Source organism: Gracilinanus agilis, chromosome 4 (genome assembly GCF_016433145.1).
Source record: "Gracilinanus agilis isolate LMUSP501 chromosome 4, AgileGrace, whole genome shotgun sequence".
Classification (NCBI taxonomy): Eukaryota; Metazoa; Chordata; class Mammalia; order Didelphimorphia; family Didelphidae; genus Gracilinanus; species Gracilinanus agilis.
The window spans coordinates 25,648,520-25,668,408 of NC_058133.1; the positions used below are offsets into that span (position 1 = coordinate 25,648,520).

The 19,889-nt window shown below is 50.9% G+C and overlaps 1 protein-coding gene across 1 annotated transcript in view; it reads left to right on the plus strand.

Moving 5' to 3' along the window:
• Positions 1-14,521, plus strand: part of LRP8 (LDL receptor related protein 8) — a 28,624-nt gene extending 14,103 nt beyond the window's left edge. Inside the window, exons 7-13 of the mRNA XM_044674803.1 lie at positions 2,827-2,954; positions 3,483-3,624; positions 5,204-5,356; positions 5,884-6,099; positions 10,709-10,777; positions 12,633-12,808; positions 14,439-14,521. Coding sequence (XP_044530738.1) covers positions 2,827-2,954; positions 3,483-3,624; positions 5,204-5,356; positions 5,884-6,099; positions 10,709-10,777; positions 12,633-12,808; positions 14,439-14,477 — 923 coding nt within the window. The 3' untranslated portion in view covers positions 14,478-14,521. The remainder of the gene's footprint in view (positions 1-2,826; positions 2,955-3,482; positions 3,625-5,203; positions 5,357-5,883; positions 6,100-10,708; positions 10,778-12,632; positions 12,809-14,438) is intronic.
• The last annotated feature ends 5,368 nt before the right edge of the window (positions 14,522-19,889 follow it).

The following is a 19,889-nucleotide window of genomic DNA, read 5'->3' on the forward strand; positions in this document are numbered from 1 at the left end:
AGAGGGGGAGGGGCCTAGAACAGGGAGTGTCAGAGGGGGAGGGGCCTAGAACAGGGAGTGTCAGAGGGGGAGGGGCCTAGAGCAGGGAGTTTCAGAGGAGGAGGGGCCTAGAACAGGGAGTGTCAGGGGGAGGGGCCTAGAACAGGGAGTTTCAGAGGGGGTGGGGCCTAGAGCAGGGAGTGTCAGGGGGTATCTTTTTAGGACCAAGAAAAGTCCATCCTACTTTGCAGCCTATATTAAGTAGTCAAATGTAGTGACTGTAAGAGTTTAAATATTTAGTCAGGCCTGGAATCAAAGGTCCTGGGTTCAAATTTGGACTCAGATGCTTCCTGGCAATGTGTCCCTGGGCAAGTCACCTAATTCCCGTTGCCCAGCACTTGCCGTTCCTGTCTTAGAACTGATTCCAGGACAGAAGATGAGGGTTTTACCAAAGGCCTCCTATTGGCCCGTTCTGGGCTCTCTGCCTGGCCCACAGGCAGTCGGGCCCTGTTGTCTCTGCGCTGACTGAGGAGAGGGTAGAAAGAGCTACAGATGGATTTCCTGGCCCCCGGGCTGGAGGTTCAGAGAGGGGGGAGAGCTCAGCGACAGCCTCTGGGAGAACTCCAGGAGATCCGGGAGGAGGGAGAGCGGGGCAGGCCTCGGGGGCGGCCTGAGCAGAAGTCCAGCTTCCAGAAGAATCCTCCGTCGCTCCCATAGCCTGCGATGCCCGGCGAGGTCTCAGCTCTTTCAGCCTTTAGAAGACAGAGCCGGCGGGCGGCTGTGGCCAAAGCCATTCCTCTCCCTGTGTCCATCCCTCTGGCAGGAACCTGTCTGGGCTTAGCTGGGCTGGTCCCGGGCGGCCCGGCAGTGCCCTGGCAGAGTCTGTACTACGGCCCCAAACAGTCCTCCTCGATCTCTCTCCAGACTACTTTTCCAAGCAGGAGGAAACCCTCGAAGCACCACAGATTTGCACTGTCGAGGGTGTATTCCGTTTCCATTTATTTTGTTAAACATTTCCCAGTTACATTTTTTTAAACCTTTACCTTCCGTCTTAGAATGTCAATACTGTGTATTGGTTCCAAGGCAGAAGAGCAGCGAGGGCTAGTGATTAAATGACTTGCCCAGGGTCACCCAGCAAGGATGCGTCTGAAGCAGGACCTCCCATCTCTAGGCCTGGCTCTCCATCCCCTGAGCCAGCTAACTGCCCCCCCAGGACACTTTAATCTGGGCCAGGCTGCCCTCTGAGCAGTGGGGAAGAGTTTGATGACTTCTCTAGCTTAGAGGATCCCCAAAGATCCTTCCAGCCTTATCTCCCCAACTTCATCCGTGTCTGTCCTCTGTAAAGCCACGTGTGCCAGCCTGCCCCCACCCTCACCGTCACGGGCACACAGTGATGGGGGTCTCGGGCCAGGCTCAGGAAGCAGCGCTTTTGCCCCCAGCAAAAGGAACTCTTTGGAGAATCACTGCGTGGAGGGAGCGGGAAGTGCTGCCGCATTGGAAGGTTCAGGGAGGCCTTTACGCACATCATCCCTCACGAGGCTCGTGCCGCCGTTTTCCCAGAATGACCATCTCCAGGCCCCTCACCGTCCTGGTGACTCCTGACACTCGCCCTCTCCGTGAGCGCTGCCCACAGGGGGTCTGACCGGAGAAGGGGCCCCGGGGAGCCCTCGTCACCCCCCTCGTTCTGGACACGCCGCTCTGTTACCCTGTTTCTGCCATCATTTCAAACAGAATTTCTCTCCCTTCCTGCTGGATTGGGCGGGCTCTGCCCAGAAACGCCGGCCTTTCGTGTGGATTCGATTTTATGTCCTGCCCCTTGGATTATTCATTGTTTTAATTCACTTTAGCTGACTCTCTGGAGTTCTCCAAGTGTGCCATTTCTAACCTGCACAAAACGGTCATTTGGTTTCTTCCACCAACTGACTTTGGAATCATCTATTGTAGAATTTGCCAGCAATCTTGGCAGACTTCTCTCTTCCCTTCTCTGGACATCGGGACCCTCGCCCTTCTGATCCGGGGGCACATTTCCCGCTCGCCAGGACCTCTCAGTCCTCCTCACCCGCTCCGGTGACCCCCTTTAGTCTCTTTGGCCGCTGGGCGACACCATCATGCCCGCCACTCTCGCCTGGAGTCAGGAAGCCTTCCTGAGCCCCCATCTGGGCCAGCCACGCCAGCGTGCCCTGCTGGCCTCCGTTTCCTCATCTGTCAGATGAGCTGGGAAGGAAATGGCCAAGCCCTCGAGCATCTTTGCCAAGAAGACCCCCAATGGGGGCTCAAAGAGCCAGCCACGATGGAAAAGAGAAGCGAACAACAACCGGCTCCTCTTTGGGTCAGGCAGGAGGGTTGGCGTTGCTCGGGGGCAGCCGGTGCGCTCGCTCCCTACAGCTCCCTGGCGGCCACTTTCCTGCGGTCCTTCCCCTCCAGTCAGCTTCCTTTGCTTTCCTTCCTCCGTTACAGTCCTTGTTCTTTGTTCTTCCTGCCCGGCCAGCGTGCCTGGAGCTCCTGGTCCTTCTTGTAGGTCCCTCCCTCGCCCTAGTTTTCATCCTTCGGACCGCAGAAGGACCCAAAGATCAGGCTTCCTCTTGCTCGGCTGTTTTCAGTTCAGACTCTCCTTTCGTTTAAGAAAACCTTCTGAGCCTGCTCCTTCCCTCCTCCGCGAGCCATTCTTCATAATAAAGGATAAAAAGGAAATCCTTCGGCAGAACTGACCGGCACAGGCCACGTTCTGGACCTGCTGGCGCCTCTCCCTGCGGCCAAGAGGGCAGAGAATTCCGCCTTCTCCCTCTTCCTCGGGACGAAGCTCGCTCACAGCCCCCGGCCTTCAGGCGGCTCTTCCCTTCTGCACAGCTGAAGTCAGGTTCTGTGGTTTTCCAGGTTCTCGATTCACTTTGCATCCGTTCAGATTAGTCTTGCCCTCATCGGGAGGCTCCCTGGGACCACCAGGGGCGACAGCAGAGCGAGGACCAGACCTGCAGGTGCAAGACCTGGGTTCCAGCTGGCTTCAGACAGTTCCCAGCTGTGTGACCCTGGGCAAGTCACTTAGCCGTCGCCTAGTTCTCACTCTTCTGCCCCGGACCATACGCAGTGTTGATTCTAAGATAGAAAGGAAGATTTTGAAGGAAATGTCCTTGGGAGATGTTTGACAACATAAATAAACGTGGAATACAGCCAAGATCGTGCTCGTTTCTGATGTTGGAGAGGCCGTGCAGGACGTTTTGGGGCTGCCCCCTTTGCCTCCATTTCTTTCTTTTTAGCCCTTACTTTCTCCCTTATGACAAGGGCTGGTCAGACGGGGTGAAGCATCGAGGAAGCTCCCGCCCCGTTCCACGGCCCCAGTGCTGGGGGGCAAACAAAGCCAGTGGAAGCTTCTCCAGGAGCTCCCAGCAGCCAGATGGAGCCGAGAGACTCGGGGGAGCTCTTGGAGGGGCTCCTGGGAAACTGGGGCTGGTTCCGGGGTGCCATGACTGGGTGGGAACTTCTTGTCTTCTCTGCCCGGGCTGCAGGACAGGGTGTTCTGGACAGACCTGGAGAACGAAGCCATCTTCAGCGCCAACCGACTGAACGGCCTCGAGATCTCCGTCCTGGCCGAGAACCTCAATAATCCTCACGACATCGTCATCTTCCATGAGCTGAAGCAGCCGAAAGGTAGGCTGTGCCCCACTCCATGCCCTCCCCGGGGCCCCACTCCGTGCCCTCGGCTTGCCGCTTGGGGCCGGGGGATTCCCTCTTCCAATGGGCATGACTGCAGCCATCGTCAGGGAGGCGGGGATCCCCTCAGAGAGCGCCCTAGGGAGGTGGGAGAGACCACAGACGGGCCACAGCTTCTCCCTCCCGGTGGGGCTGATCCCTCCGAAATCCTCCCCTTGGGAGGCCGAGCGGCACTTCTGGACTGGAAGCCGCATGTGGGGGGGCTTTAAGCCCGTCCTTTTGGAGTTTCTCCAATAATCTGAAGCCAGCGTCTGTCCTCTGAAGGGGGATCTCATTTCTGGAGGCGAAGCCAAGCCATGCAGAGTGCACCCCTCCGGGGGAGTTGGGTGGCCTTTGTTGGAGAAGGCCTAGTGGGAAGGCCAGGCTGGAAGTAACAGCCAGCCTTTATACGGAGGTAGAGGCTCTCGTTATCCCTGTTTTACAGATGAGGAAACTGAGGCAGGTAGTGGTAAATGAGTTGCCCAGAGTGACAGAGCTAGTAAGTGTCTGAGGCCAGATTTCCTCCGAGTCTCCCTGAGGCCAGGCCCAGAGCTCCATCCCCTCCACCCTCCGGCCTCCTGGAGATTCTGGGTGGCCCCTGTCAGGGTGATTTTGCCTGGAAAACTGGATGTGACTCCAATGGAATGAGGCGTAAACCCCAGCATGCCGGCACTGGCGGGGGCCTTGGCGCCCATTTCACCTTACAGCTGGGGAAACTGAGGTCCCAACGAGAGAAGCAGCCGCCCCTGCCTGCCCTTGTGTTTTTGGGTGGTCTGTGACTACAATAACATCCTTCACTTATAACTGAAGAAAGACGGCCCGGGCGTCAGGACGGCTGGGCTCAAGGCTCTTCTTTACTGCGGAATATTGAGGCAATCACTGGCTCGGCCCAGGCCTCAGCTTATGCTTCTCTGAAATGGGAAGGTTAGCCTAGTGGCTATGAAAGTGCTCCTTCCCAGTCTGAGCTTTGGCAGTCCATGAAAGAGGGAGATGAGCTTACCCAGGCTCGTGGGGAGACTGCGGGAGGCCCCGTGTCCTCCTTTCTAGCCTCGCCTGAGCCGTTAGCCCATGTTATCTGAGGATCCTCTAAAGGAGCCCTGGAGAAGAGAAGGCTCAGGCTATGTCTTGGTGTCTGCTCAGCCCCAAAGGGGAGAGCAGGGGGGAGTCAGCAGAGAGTTACTGCCACACAGAGCTCTCCTTCCTCGAGGGGTGGCGGGTACCCCTCTGGGCAGCTTCCCACCCTTTGTTGGGCCTGTTACAGGGCAGATTTCTGTGCTGGTGGGCTAGACTCTGTGGCTTCTGGGGTCCCTAAAAGTCTGTGATTCCCCTAGAATCTGAGGCCCCCTGATGGGGGAGAGGAAGCCCAGAATGGGAGCCAGGACACCTGGCTCTGGGGCCACGGCTTAATCCTGTCTCCTTTCCGAGCCCCTGAGTCCCCATCTTGTAAACTGGGCTGCCCTCTGGGGGGTTCTGACCCCAAGGGGCCCGGAGTGATCCCTGCCTGAGCCATTCCCTGCTCTTGGTCTCTCCTTCCCAGCTCCTGACGCCTGTGAGCAGAGCTCCCAACCCAACGGCGGCTGTGACTATCTGTGCCTTCCTGCCCCCCAGATCTCCGTGCACTCCCCCAAGTACACCTGCGCCTGTCCCGACTCCATGTGGATAGGCCCAGACATGAAGAGGTGCTATCGAGGTAAGAGCCACTGGGGCCAAGGTGGGGAGCGCCGGCCCCCTCCCCCCACTCTCTCCCCATCACTGCCCTCCATGTGACAGACAGGGAGCCGGGGGACCTGGTGCCAACCCTGGCCTGCCCTGTCCTTGGTCTAGTCATGTCCTGAGGAGTCCTTCCCTTCCATCGGGATTGTGGGAAAAGCACTCCGTAAGCCCGAAGGCGCTGGAGAGAATCCCTGCGCCCCTGAGGGAGCGCCAGCAAACTGCCAGGCTGTAGAGAGGGGCTGGGAGGCCTGGGCTGGCTCAGTACAGCGATTCAGGTCGACTTGTATGCTTTTTTATCCATTCGTTCATTCATTCACACGACAAGCAGTTTATCGACCAGCCAGCCTACGCTTCTTAGATGTCTGCTGGTCGCCAGACTCAAGGTCAGCCCCACATAGTCAGGGCTAGCCCCGAGTTAACGATCTCCACAGCCAGGGAGAGGAGCCTCGAGCCCGAGCAGGCCAGGTTGGACGACTGACCCTGTCTCTACCCTTCCCTCCACAGCTCCTCCATCTACCTCAACTACAACGCTGGCCTCCCCTACCACGAGGACCCCAGGCGCGCGTCTCCCCACCAGCCGCTTCCTGCCCCCAGGCCATACGGGGGCTCCGAGTCCTGGAGATGCCTCCCCGAGCCCTGGAACACGCCACAGCAAGCCCACCATCAGCCCATCCGTGCCAGGGCTTCCCAGCCCAGGAAACAGCAACCACTCCCAGCACTGTAAGGGTTCCTGTTCTTGCTGCCCATGGAGGGAGTTGTGGGGGGCCACATAGAGATGAATGGCTGAGGAGCACCGCCGCTCACCCCATCACCACAGGGGCCTACCGTAGCTGAGGGGCAGGTGGTATAGTGGGCAGTGGCCTGGCCTGGCCTGGCCTGAGAGCCCTGGACTGCAGGTCCAGCTGGGCCCCTTGGGGGCAGGTTCATGGGCAAACCCCATCTTCCTGTGCCAATATCTGGGCCTCTGAGGCCTTTCCAAGGGGGAGAAGTCTCACTGAGGCTCCCCTGATCCTGTGATAGGGCCAGAGCCTCAGATGGGCTTGGGAGGAGCTGTCTGTAACCTCTTTTGGCAGCCCAGGAAACAGGTTCAGAGAAGTGACTTACCCAAAGTCACATAGCCAACACAGGTCTGACACAGGTCACGGATCCAGGTCTTCTTGACTTGAAGGCCAGTGCTCTGTCATGTCATGTTGTCTCATGTAGTGTATGTTCTAGGTTCCCTCCCAGCCCTGACACTCCCTGTCTAGGCCCCTCCCAGCCCTGACACTCCCTGTTCTAAGCTCCCTCCTAGCTCTGACATCCTCCGCTCTAAAGCCCTCAGAGCTTTCCTTTCCTTAACTACCAAATGTAGACAAGTCTCCCACCTCTCTCATCCCTGACCTCCTACATCCCAAGGTGGCTATCAGGGTGGATCGGAAGCTAGAGAAGCCCACCCAGCACTGCCTCCACTGCAGAGTGTCTGGCTGGATTCCTGTAAAAGCCTCTTTCTTGGATATTCATCCCTGTTCTCTCTGTCTGCCTAGGACTTGGCCCAGGACCCCAGATAAAAATAATTAAGTTCAGAGCTTATTAAAATGTTGGGCACAGTAATTGCCACTGTTAGAAATGTCCCGTCTCATTAACTAGTAAATGTCTTTTTAATTGAGTTACCTGCCAAGGGGAATTCATTTAAAAGAATAAACTGTCTTAGAAATCATTTTCCACAGCCCACTGACCCCATCCACAGCTGGGGAGGGAAGGAGTAGGGAAGTCCTTACCTGATGAGGGCTCATTTGTCTCTGGGAGCCCCACCTTCCAAGATCTGTACCAAAGTCCTCACCCCAAGATTCTTGATGTGGGAAGGTTCCAGCAGCCACCTCCTAGGGGGCTCCTTAATGTTCCTTTGGCTTCAGAGACAAGTGGAGGAGCCCCCTCCCTGGTTATACTTCACTGGGCCTGTTTAGCATGACCTTATACATGCCACAGATATCGCATTTCTTGCTTTCTTAATGAGGAGGAGAGGAGTTTGAGGAAGAGAGAAAATTTGGAAATAAACATTAATTACTTTTTTTTAGACCTGAAACAATGACAACAAAACAACTTATAAAGATTATATGCACTGCAAGCTTTGCATTGTTATTATACATCCTGGAGAGAGAGACCACCGCCTTTTCCACAAAAGAGGCAGCAGGATATAGACAAAAGCACATTATAGTCACTTGCTGTATGTCTCTGAGCAAGGCAATTCACCTCTCTGATCCTTAGTTTCCTCATCTATAAAATTGCAATAATCCCTACACTGCCTAATTCCCTGGGTTGTAGTGGGAATGCACTTTATAAATCCCAATATGCTATAAACACAGAGTTGTTCAAAGGCAATCATGGGATTTAGAATTGGAAAGAACCTCAGAGATCTTCTAGTCCAAATCCTTCATTTTACAGATGTGAAAAGTTAGGCCCAAGGGAGAGGAAGCGACTTTCCCCAAATCACATAGATAGCAATTGGCAGGGTGAGGATTATGATAATTATTATGATCCGACTTCAATTTCAAAAGATCCAGGATCTTTGAGATCTTTTTCTGACCTGTCCTTGCCAGGTTTGGGGATTAGAAACAAATGTACTTCCTAGAAATAATTAAAACAAAATGGCTTCTTTTTTCTATTTTTGAAGAAATTACATAATAGAGGGATTATTTGTTCTTTCCATTTTCTATAAAATTCTCTTGTGAAATACATGATGACTTGGTATGTGGCTTTAATAGCTTGTTCAGTTCCTCCTTCTGAGATTGGTTCATCTAGGTTTGTCTATTTCTTATCTTGTTAATTTGAGTGTTTCATGTTTTTTGAATATTTTTATAGTTTCTTTATACATTTATTTGTTCTTTATTTATATTTAGATTTTATATGCTTTTTCTTTTACTGGCTTTTTTTTTATATGAAGCTATGACTTAATTGGTGAAAGAAAGTCTACCAGTGCAGATCAGCAAATTATCTATAACTGATACTCTGAGAGTGGTACTTGGGGCACAGGTGACTTGCTCAGGGTCATGTCCCCAGAATGTGCCAGAGATGAGTCTTCAACTCAGATCTAACTAACTTCAGGGCTGACTCATCTGCCCTCTACTAGTTTTCTTTCTTTCTTGGATTTTCTTTGAGATTCCACCCTTTTCTCCTGATTTTGGTCATTAGATTCTCCTCTTGCTTTTGAGTGAATTTACTAATGGTTTATCGATCTTACTGGGCCTTTTGAATGACTGATTTTTGTTTTCTTTATCAATATAATTATTCTTTTAATTTCTGTTTTATTGATTTTCTGTTTGGTACTTATTATTCCTGTGTTACTTTGTTCGTATTCTCATTTATCTAATGGTTAATTCCACTCAAAAATATTCCCTTTCCCTTTCTGGTTTAATAAGTGTGGAGGATGTAAATTTGCCTCTGAGTATTGCTTTGGCTACATAACTTAAATTTGGGTATGTAGGATTTATGTTGTCATTATCTTTCATATTATCTATTATTGTTTGTCTAATGTGTTTGTTAACCCAGGAATTACTCAAAAAGTCACCTTTTTTTCAGCCTGCATATAGGCCACAATTTTTGAGAACAGGTTCTTAATTTCTAACTTTGTTGCTTTTTAATCTATGAACACAGCTTTAAAATTTCTGCCCTTCAGAGTTTAAAATGCCTTTGCATGGAACAGACCCTCTGTTGCTATATATTATGATCCTCTTCATGTCTGAGTCAATGATTTCCAAAGTGTTGTAACCCCTAATTTTTTTAAAATTTGGGTCCCATCATCCTGGTGATGAGACTTTGGTCCCCAGCAAAGCTGATCTTGGGCAGCAGACCTCATCCATAATTCACAACCTCTTTAGACTGGTAAGATCTGCCTGCTTTGGTGCTGCAAAAGCAGTCTTTAAGAGCCTAAGGTCACTGCTAGAACTGGAGAAGGCATGGCAAGACAGCTCAGGTATAGACCCCATTTTGAGGATACTCTTAGCCTAGACCCAACCATCTACCCCTACTCTGTAGTCCCTGTAGACATCTTGTCTTCTCTCCTCCCTTCTCTTCTCAATATGGCTGTGAGAACTCTCTCTTTCTAGTCTCTAGGCTAGAAGTGAACCACTCATCTTTTAAAATCTCTTTTTTTGGCAAGGTTTCCATGAGGTCTGAGTTTATTGGCTTGAAATGAAATCTCCTTTGGCGTTGTCTGTTGGGAAGCCAGACTGGATTGAGAGAAATATCAAGAAAGCTTTGATACTGAAAAAGAACAAAATGGCTTTTGAAATAAAGAACCAGGTCCTCTTCAAAAAACAACAACAACAACAAAACACAGCCAGAGATCCTTCAAGTGTGAGAGGAGTAGGCTTACAGATCTAGGGCAGGAAAGGACTTTAGGAGGCCTCTAGGCTAACTCTCTCCTTTTCCATATGAGGTAACTGACCTGTCCAAGGTTACACAGGTGGGAAGCATCAGAAGCAGAATTTGAAACCAGTCCTCATAAGGTTGAGAACATGGATACTCCCACCAAGTGCTCATTCATTGTGAACATCATGTGTCATGTGTATTATGAAGACCACCACCACAACAGTTGAGGACAGCTAATTGGTACAGTGGATTGATCCCTGGGCTTGGAGCCAGGAAGATCTGAGTTCAAATCCAGCCTCAGACACTTACTAGTCATGTGACCTTGGGCAAGTCTCTTCTGTTTGCCTCAGTTTCCTCATCTATAAAATTAGCTGGAGAAGGAGATGGCAAACCACTCTAGTATCTCTGCCAAGAAAACCTTAAATAGGGCCGTAAAGAGTTAAATGTGACTGAACAATAATAACAACAATTTCTTAACAGTTAGATCTGCCTTGATTGGTAGTGAGCTCACTATCTGTCCAGGGACTTCAAGCAGAGTCTGGATAACCCCCATATCATGGGGCCTATAGAAGAGAGCCTACCCCAGGAGTGAGGAAGGGAATAGATGGCAACTTCCAGCTCTAAGAGTCTCAGAAATGATTACAGTGAAATCCAGCTGTGTAGTAAGGCAAGGGACAGAGAAAGATGAGCCAAACAAAAGAAAGCAGCTCTGGGAAGTCTCCTGTGCTTACTGATCATTCTACCTTGGTGTGGTGAGCACAGGATTTTGGGTCTGGAAGACCACGGTATGAATCCCAGCTCTGACACTTACTAGCTGTGTGGTCTTCTTGGCATGAACCAGATGGTCACTAAGGCCTTTTCCAGCTCCAGGTCGGCCATCTTTCCTCTTTTCAGACACTTTGGAGTAGAGATGTGGACTCAAGTAGACCTGAGCAGTGCTGTGCCAGGGTTCACTAAGTAAATGTGTTTCTGTGTTTTGCAGATGGGACGATGGGTGGCAAGTTAGTTTCAACAGCCACCGCCGCTATCATTGGCATCATTGTTCCTGTGGGTGAGTGGGGGCCCTAAGTCCTCTAATTTGATGTGGGGAAGGAGGAAAAATCCAATATCTCGGGGCCTGAGCAGGGAGGAAAGATGGGGAGAAATGGGTCCAATGGAAGAATTCTTGCTCTTGGTCCACCTGCTTTTCCCAAGGGAGCTGGGCAGTTCTCCAAAATTAGAGAGAATTTGGTTTCTAGTGGACAATTCTTCTGCTCTACACAAGTATGGAGACATGAACCATAGTCCAGACCCTTCCCTTGAGATGAGAAGGAAAAGTAGAAATGAGGAGCCTCTACCCCCAATCAGCTTAATCTTAGCTACACGAAGAGAAATCTAGGGTCAAGACTTCAGAAGGAAATGGCAGTGTTGTTTTCCGACCTAGTCAGACCCCATCCAGAGGACCATGTCTAGGTCTCGCTGTCATATCTTAGGAGGGACATGGGCAGAGCCCAAGAGTACCCAGCAGAGGGAAACTGGGATGAGGAGAGGGAAACAAGGATCATGAAGCAAGGGGCCTTACTACAGTAATGAGAGAGGCATGTGTAAATGGAACACCAAGTGCTGGGGACCCTGGGCATTTGGAAGCAGACAAGTAAGCTCAGCAGGCCTTTAAAGGGGGTTTGGGGAAGGGAGGAGAGACTTGGGAAATTGGACAGGAGAAAAGGAAGACTTGACACGGAGACCAGTTAAGATGTTAGTCAGTCAGCAGGCATTTCTTAAGTGCTTGCTAAGTGTCAGGCACTATGCTAAGTGTTAGGGATACAGAGGAAGGCAAAAGACAGTGCCTGCCTTCTAGGAGCTCATAATCTAATGGAAAAACAACAAACAAACAATTATATATGAACAGGCCACAGACAGGATAAATAGGGAATAATCAAGAGAAAGAAGGTGCTCAGGTTAAGAGGAATCAGGCAAGACTTCCTGGAGGAGGTCGGGGTTTTTCTGGGATTTGAAGGGAGCCAAGGAAGAGCCACCAAGTCAGAAGATGGGATGTCCTGCTGGAGAAACTGGATGAGAGAGAGAGAGAGAGAGAGAGAGAGAGAAAGTGAGGGAGTGTGAGTAAGAGTAAGTGTGTGTTTGTGTAAGAAGACTACAAAGCAAAGATAGTGGTGGTGGAGTTCGATTCTGAAGGGCTCGAATCACCCAACAGGATTTTGTACTTGATCTGGAGGTGAGGGGAAGCCACTGAGTTTATTGAATAAGTGGGTAGCGAGGTGAGACCTTGCTTTAGGAGATGCTGGCATGGCTGAGTTGGGGTCAGCCTGGAGCAGGAGAAGCGGGGCAGGCAGACTCATGAGTGGTTCTCTCAGAACTAGGGAGAGATGGAAGTGGCAGAGTCAGAGGAGAGAAGGGACATCCTGAGGAGATGTACAGGATTTGACCACAGATTAGCTCTAGGAGGGGAGAGACAGGGAGGAGACGACACTGAGGTCTGGTGACCAGGGAAGGATGGGGATGAATTCTGTTCTGGATGACTCCCAGGTGCCAAAGGGCAGGGAAATGCCCAACAAGGAGCTGGCAAGGCTCTGCCCTGGAGGATGGAATTAGGAATCATGAGGGAAAGTCAAAGGGTCCTAAATTATTTCAACTCAACATAGGGAAAAGCACCTGAAGAGTCGTTCCAGAGCTGCCCCATCACGGGATGGGTCTCCTCTCAGGGAACAAGTTTCCTGAGTTTGATGCAGAGGCCTGATGGCCACTCAGGGGGAAGGGTGGGGAGAGGGGGGAGGGCATTAATGCCTTAGGCAGGAGTTGAAGGTCTCTTCTGGTCCCAGGACGCCCTGGCCCTGGGGCCAAGGTGGGAGCCACTTGGGGTGCCCAGGCTAAGCTGTTCCCTCTCTCTCTTAATCTGTGCACACACATAGGGGTCATAGCCTTGCTGGGCATGAGTGGCTACCTGATCTGGAGGAACTGGAAGAGGAAAAACACAAAAAGCATGAACTTTGACAACCCTGTGTACAGGAAGACAACTGAAGAGGAGGACGAGGATGAGATCCATATCGGGAGAACAGCGACACAGATTGGGCATGTCTACCCTGCGGTAAGCCCTCAGGGACAATGGCCAGGGAGGGGGTCTCCTCTCCAGGCACAGCCAGATCCTTCTCTCTCTCTCCTTTGTCTGTCTCTCTGTGTTTTTCTCTGTTTCTCTGTCTGTCTCTGTCTTTTCCTCTCCTTCCCTCTTTCCCTCCCTCTCTCTGTTTCTCTCACTGTCTCCTTTTTTCCTCTTTCTGTCTCTCTCTGTCTGTCTCTTGTCTCTCATTTCTCTCTTTCTTTCCTTCCCTCTTTTCCTCCTCCTATCCTGCCTTTTCTTCTTCCTTCTGTCCCTTCCTCTCTTCTATCTTTCCGTCTCTCTTAGGCTCCCTTTCTCCCATTTTCTCCTTCTCTTCATCCCTCCCCGTTTCTCCCCTTTCCACTTTTTAATGACTGATTATTAGGAAGTTTTCCTTTATCCCAGAGTCCCCAGATTTGGTAACTGAAAGGGGCTCTGTGCCAAGCATTTGCTAAATGCTGGGAATACAAGTAGAGAAAGTCCTTGTCCTCCAGGAGCTTACAGTCTAGTAGGGGAGACCCCCCCATGTGGGAAGTTTCAGCCACAAGTCAGACGGAAAGTTCCCCTGGTCCTTGGGGTACGGCAGCCTCTTCTTTAGTGACATTTCCATCCATTTTGGAGATTGTACCTTTGAAGGTGCCAAGGACTTTGGTGCTAAGAACTTTCCTTCCTCGGTCTTCAGTAGCTGTGTCTGGGGGACTCCCCCTGCTTAGGCGTGTCTGTCTCCCCAAACTTTGCTCCCCTGGACTCTGCGTGAAGACCTCCCAGGAGGGAGAACCAACCCCGAGGTGGCTCAGCTCTTTGGGATCTGGCTAGGAAGCCTTTCCTGCCAGCCAGCCCTCCGCCAGCCTCTTCACCAGCCTCCCCTCATTCCGTCGCTGGGGCTGCGCAGAAAAAGGCTAATTCTTCTCCCGGGAGCCGCGGATCTGAGAGAGATCCTTGCAGTCGGGGGTCTTCTCTCCTCCGTGCTCACCTTCCCCGGCTCTTCCAACCCATCTGATGGGAGGGAGACTCGGTTCTCTTGGGTGCTCCAGCTGCCCTCTTTGACTGAGAGCGACCCGTTCACGACCACAATTTGGGTCTTTCAAAGCCACCTGATGAGGCGATGTCTAGCTGACAGCCTCTTCCTCTTGGCTAAGACAGGAGCCGGCCTAGAGAACGATGGCGGGACCTCTTCAGTCTAGGGTCACGTGGGAGCTGGGCCGCCATGGTAACTCCCGACTCACTGAGCGGTCCACTGAGGCCCCAGATTGTTTTCAGTATTTGTCCGGCCATCCCTCCCCCATTCTGTCTGTATGCGTTTATCGTTAAGTCCAGGACTTGACATTTATTTCTAACAATTTTATCTTCTTATAGTCATGAAGTTAGCTTAATAAGCATCCCCGAACACCCGCTGGGTTGATTTGTTTTGCTGGACTCCCCCGATTGTTGCTGCAAAGGGAGGGACTTTAATGCAGCCCAGACTTAGCCAGTTGAAGCCTTTGGAATCCTGGGACAGCTGGGGGGCTCTGTGGCCGGAGAGCTGGGCCTGGAAGAGGGAGGTCCCGGGTTTGTGTGGCCCGCGGGGCAGGACGCCGTCTTCGTCCTTCTTCACCGTCTCCATCCCTCTCTGTCTCCCCAGCGGGTGGCACTGAGCCTGGAAGACGACGGGCTGCCTTGAGGGCCCTCCCGTGCCTGACCGGATCCCACGCCTGCACCGGCCTCTTTCTGGACACTGGACGGACGGATGGACGGATGAACGGATGCGTTCTTTGCCTGGGTTTTGCGTGTGCGTGCGAACAAGGGAGCGAGGGTGCGTGTCTGCGTGCGTGCTCGTGGTGATTTTTTACACTTTATGTTGCGGAAAGGTAGCCACAAAGTTATAATGAACTTCAGACATCCAAAGGATGTGAGAGTTTTGTATGTATAATGTTTTATACGCGTCTTACCTGGCTGCACTACCTGGAGCAAGGAGCAGACCGGCCCCGGCTCAGTGACTCACTGGGCGGGGAAGCAGAGCCGGCCTGCCCGGCAGGACAGGAGCTCGCTGACCGCTCACAGTTCTATTTATAGAGGGTGTTTGGGGGGGTTTGTAAATAAAATGAAGACGCTTTGTGGCTATCCATCAACATAAGTCAGAACAAAACCATGGACCCCCTCACCGCCTCCCCCTCCCACACCCTTGCTAGAGTATTTATTAACATATTTCACAGAAAAAAGCTGTAAATAGTTTAGAGAGAGGAGAGTATTTATTCTGGGTCACGTGTGGCTCGCCGTGTGTAGCCTGGGTCGGGGCGCTCAGAAGGGTCCGGCCTTTACGGACATCCGGCGTGGAAGCACAGACCGTCCGGCCGAAAAGGCGCCCGATGAGGAGGGTCTGGGGGGCTTTGGAGGTGGCTGTGGAAGGGATGCTGAAGCCACCAAGCCGGGCAGGCATTGGCCAGGGGCGCAGGGAAAGGCAGAGGCCAGAGCTGGGTCAGGGAGGACCGACATGTCGCACACGGAGGACCTTCCCTGGCCAGGGCTTCGCTCCCAAAGCCCGTCGGCTCCTTCGTGCAGTGCCAGCAACGCCTTGATGTTTGCTGAGCCACCGTCGTGCGGGGGGTCTTCCAAGGATTTGTTTAGGCTGCGCTAGAGGGTCTCTGACAGTCTGTCCTCAGCGTTCTCCCAGCTCTGCCATCCCCTGTCCTAAGGCTCCTCCCGGCTCCGAATTCTCTTTTCTGTCCATCCTTCTGTACAGCTTTTCTCTGTCTGGGATTCTGCTCCTCGGGGGGGCAGGGTCTCACCCCCTCCTCATGTCCTCCCAGGCCCCCGGGGCAGCCGGGCAGCGTCTGCTGAGAGTGAGGCAGCCCCTTGATCCCCAGGCACGTATCGATGGCCGGCTCTGTCCAGTCACTGGGCCCACAACGGCTGCTCAGTCTCCGGGCTGGGGTTATCCCGGCCGCTTCCTTCCTCCCGTGACATTTGGGTCCTCTGAGATGGAGAAGTCTGGAGCAGGCAGCCTGTGGAGGTGCGGTTTGGGTTTTCCTTCCTAAGATTGAAAAGGGCGGCCCTTATTCCAGGGGGCTCTGCCTCCTGCCCACAGACTGCCTGTTCCCAGCATCCCTTGTCCCTCCCCAGGCTGTCAGGGATCCTCTTCTCCTTTGGGACCCTTGCAGAGGCCTTGTGCAGCAGCGTCCATCCGTGCCGCTCTGAGCACCCAGGCCGGGCCTCCGTCAGTGATGGGATGAGAGACTGTGGGGCCAGGCTACAGCTGAAGGAGAGAAGCCAGGACCTACAGAAGGGAGCCTGAGCAACCCCAGGGAGAGCTCAGACACTGGAGAACGGGACACTTTAGGGATGGACAACAGCCACTGCAATCAGGAAGAGCCGTGGATCTAGACAGAGGAGGGCTTGAGTTTGAATCTCAACAGATGCTCCCTTTATTAACCTCAGTTTCCCTGTCTGTGAAATTGGAGGGGGGCATATTTACAGAGTCCCTTTCTGGCTTTAATGGTAAAATCATACATTTAGAACTGGGAGAAATCTCAGAGTTCAGTTAGTTCAGCCCTCTCATTTTACAGAGAAGGAAACTGAGTCCTGGAAGAGAGGTTAGATGACATATACATAAGAACATAAATCTAGAACCAGTAGGAAAAATCCCTCTTCTTAATGAGTTAGTTTAGAGGAGAGAATGCTTAAAGACCTGACTTCAAATCCAGTCTCTAATATATGTAAAGCACTTAGCACAGTACCTGGCACATAGTAGGTGCTTAATAAATGCTTGGTCCATACTAGTTGCATGGCCTTGAACCAGCCAGTCCCCTTTGCTGAGCCTCAGTTTCCTCTAGTGTAAAATGGTAAAAATACCTACAGACCACCTTTCCTCCTTGAGATGATCTGGAACTCAATAGGCACTTTTGTAAACTCGAGACATTATAAGGTTGTCTGCCATTGTTATCTTCTGGGCAATGGGATGGAAGCACTGGTTAAGTGAGACTCAAACCCAGATCAGATCAGGGATTGCACTGGTTCAGGGGAATTCCAGGAAGTCTGCCAACACCTTCAATTTTATTGCTTTAGGGGGTGGCCTACCCAGAATTGTGGGACTAGTGGCAGGACAGGATTTGAACTCTGGCCTTTCATGGTTCCAAAGCCCACTCTCTGTTCCACTACTCTGAGCCTCTCCAAATGCAGGATTTCTAGCTTCTAAATCTGTCTCCCTTTCACCATGGCAGCGATGAGAACACTAGGAGCACAGACTTGACTGATGGGTGCTGGCTTTTCATCTTTTTCTTTCTGCCCCTTTTTTGGTGGGCAGGGTGTAGGGGGCAGGGCTTAGAAGGAGAGAGAAAATGTTCAAGGGAAAAAATGGTTTATTAAACCCTAGTCTAAGTCAGAAGAAACTCCTTTCTGATCCCTGTCAAGAAAAGCAAAGGAAGTCATAATCCTAGTCAAGGTAATTTCAGAGAAACAAGTAAACTACCCGATGTTTGTTAGCAGGTGTTGGACACCCACGCACGTGGAGGTGTGTGATTGACAGTTCTGTAAATAAGTGGGCAATGTCTGAATTTCCCGTGTCTGCATTTGTATATAATAGCATGGATAGGTCACTTTCTCTGTGAAAGCCCCTCATCACGCACAGCGGGGAGAGGGACGATTATTATTCTCTTTGTGAGAGTCCATCAGCAACGAGCTCCTTCACTGCCCAGCCAGTGGAGGGGTTAAGCCTCGACTTAATGCTCTCTGCTAGGATAGATTTTTCTTGATTCTTTCCCTGCCGAGCTACCGTTCCTGTTCATACTGTCACCCACTGAATCCATCCACCAAGACATGGAAGAGCTAGGATCGACAATCAGCGCCTCAGCTTCATGTACCTGGGAAAGGACATGCCTTGTCAGGCCCTGAGGGCCCTGGATTATTCTATAGCCAAGCTTGATGAGCCTAGAACATTCCCCACCATGTCCTGCAATGATGGGCCTCGACCCTTCCTTTGTGTACTATGTATTATTATCTTGGCATTGAGACAGACATAAATGGAGGATGTTGGAGCTACTTAGGACAATCAGAGCTCCTGTAAAACATGTACTACTTGAACCTGCCCTTTATCACCAGCATAATATCCAAGGTCAGTAGTAAAAAAAGCCAAGGGAATGAGCTTCTTTTGTGTACTTTAGAACTTGGAATTTTACACCATGAAGAAGGGACCTTAAAGGTTTCCTAGTCCAATCCCTTCATTTGACTCAAGGGGAAAGGAAGGGGCAACATGGAGGGCAAGAACCACCCCAGATTTTAGAGGATTCGGGTTTGCATCCTGGCTTCGCTCCTTGTTATCTGATCTTCAGTGAGTTATTCTCTGGACTTCCGTCTCCTTGTCTATGAACAGAGTCGGACTCCAAGCTCTAAAGTGGTCCCTTCTATCTCAAGCCCAACAATCCTACACAGTCTCTGTTTTGTCTCTGACATCCTTAGCAAAGATTGCACTAGCCTCCTTTTGGTGATGTCAACCCTCTGTTTCCTTAAGGACCCTGACTTTATTGGGCATCTTGGACAAGACCTGACCTCCCAGCTCTGATGCCAGCTGAGACGGAGAACCAAGGGAGGAGGAGGATTTCAATTTATGATGATTCCTCCTAAAAAACCAGAGTTTCTATTGTTGAATGGCCTGATTAGTCATTAAATGCTCCTTATGAACTATTTCTCTATCCTCACCTGTCTTCTAGCATACAGTGTAAGCATCTCCAATCAAGCCCTGGCTCAAGAAAAGGCCCCAAATTGCATCCCAAACACTGGGTTTGACTCATTCCCTGAATTTTGTAGACGTCCTAGTTTCTGCCAAAGGACAGACATGATGGAAAGAGCTCTAGAACTAGGAGACCTGGGTTCAAATTCTACCTTTGATGCTTGCTATGTGTGTAATCATGAGAATGTCATTGAAACTCCTTGGGCCTTCCCACCTTCCTCACCTCTAAAAGGAGAGGTTTGGACCAGATGACCCTTGCAGCCTCATCTAGCCGTGTTCTACCCCCAACACTTTGTAGGCTTCCAAGCTGGTGTTCTATCCAGTAAAATGTCTAACTCCAACCCACCACTTTGCAGACATCCTAGCTCTGTCTACACCTGTGCCCATTTCCCACGCTTTGCAGACATTCCAGTCTTTAATCAAGAGCTACGTCCACATACCATTGGGAGTACCGAGGTCCTGACTGCTTTTCACATCCATAAATTCCAGTTGTTTGACCAGCAAGAACAGTTCAAGTGAATGGATGGGATTGGAAGGTCAATCAAATCCGGCCTCAGACATTTCCCAGCTGTGTGACCCTGGGCAAGTCACTTGACCCCCATTGCCCACCCTTACCACTCTTTTACCTAAGAGCCAATACACAGAAGTTAAGGGTTTAAAAAAATTTTTTTAAAAAGTATAAAGAAGAAAATGGGGGATCCAGAGCATCATCTGGAGACTGAGCCCAGTCATTGCAGGTCTTGAAGGTACTGGTGAGAATGGATGAGATACAGCCAAACTGAAGAACTTCCCAGCCCCAGCAGTGAACCTACCATCGTCTTACAACATAGCAATAAGTCAACCATAATAACAAGCCCCAGAGTAGATCGTTCCTTCCCCCTCAATGTCTGAAGGTAGAATGTCTGACGTGAGACATTCATTATATTTTTAGACTTAGGGCCCTTCGGAGGCCGGAAGACCTCTAAAGAGGGGACGGAGCCGCTTCAGATGTCCAGCCCTCATCTGCCCTCTCAGGCCGTTCACCATGTGCATGGCCCACGAGCAGCAGGAAACCATGTTTGTACCCATCATCTGACATCAAAAAACAAAAAGAAAAAAGCCACCTGTAAATATGTGTGAAGATGGGAAAGTTTTGATACTTTTTTTAACCAAAAAAAAAGGAAGAAAAAAAGACAACAGAAACCACCAACCTGTACCACCATGTTTTATGAAGCAAAAGCAAAACAAACTAAAATGTTTCCTTCAGACTATTGTAAATGTCATGCCTGGTCCTAGTTTGGACACTCCATCATCTTGTAAAAAAGATCATGTCCTAGAACAACATTTGGGTTGTGCTCTGATGCTTTTTTTCCTGCTTTTCTCTTTAAAAAT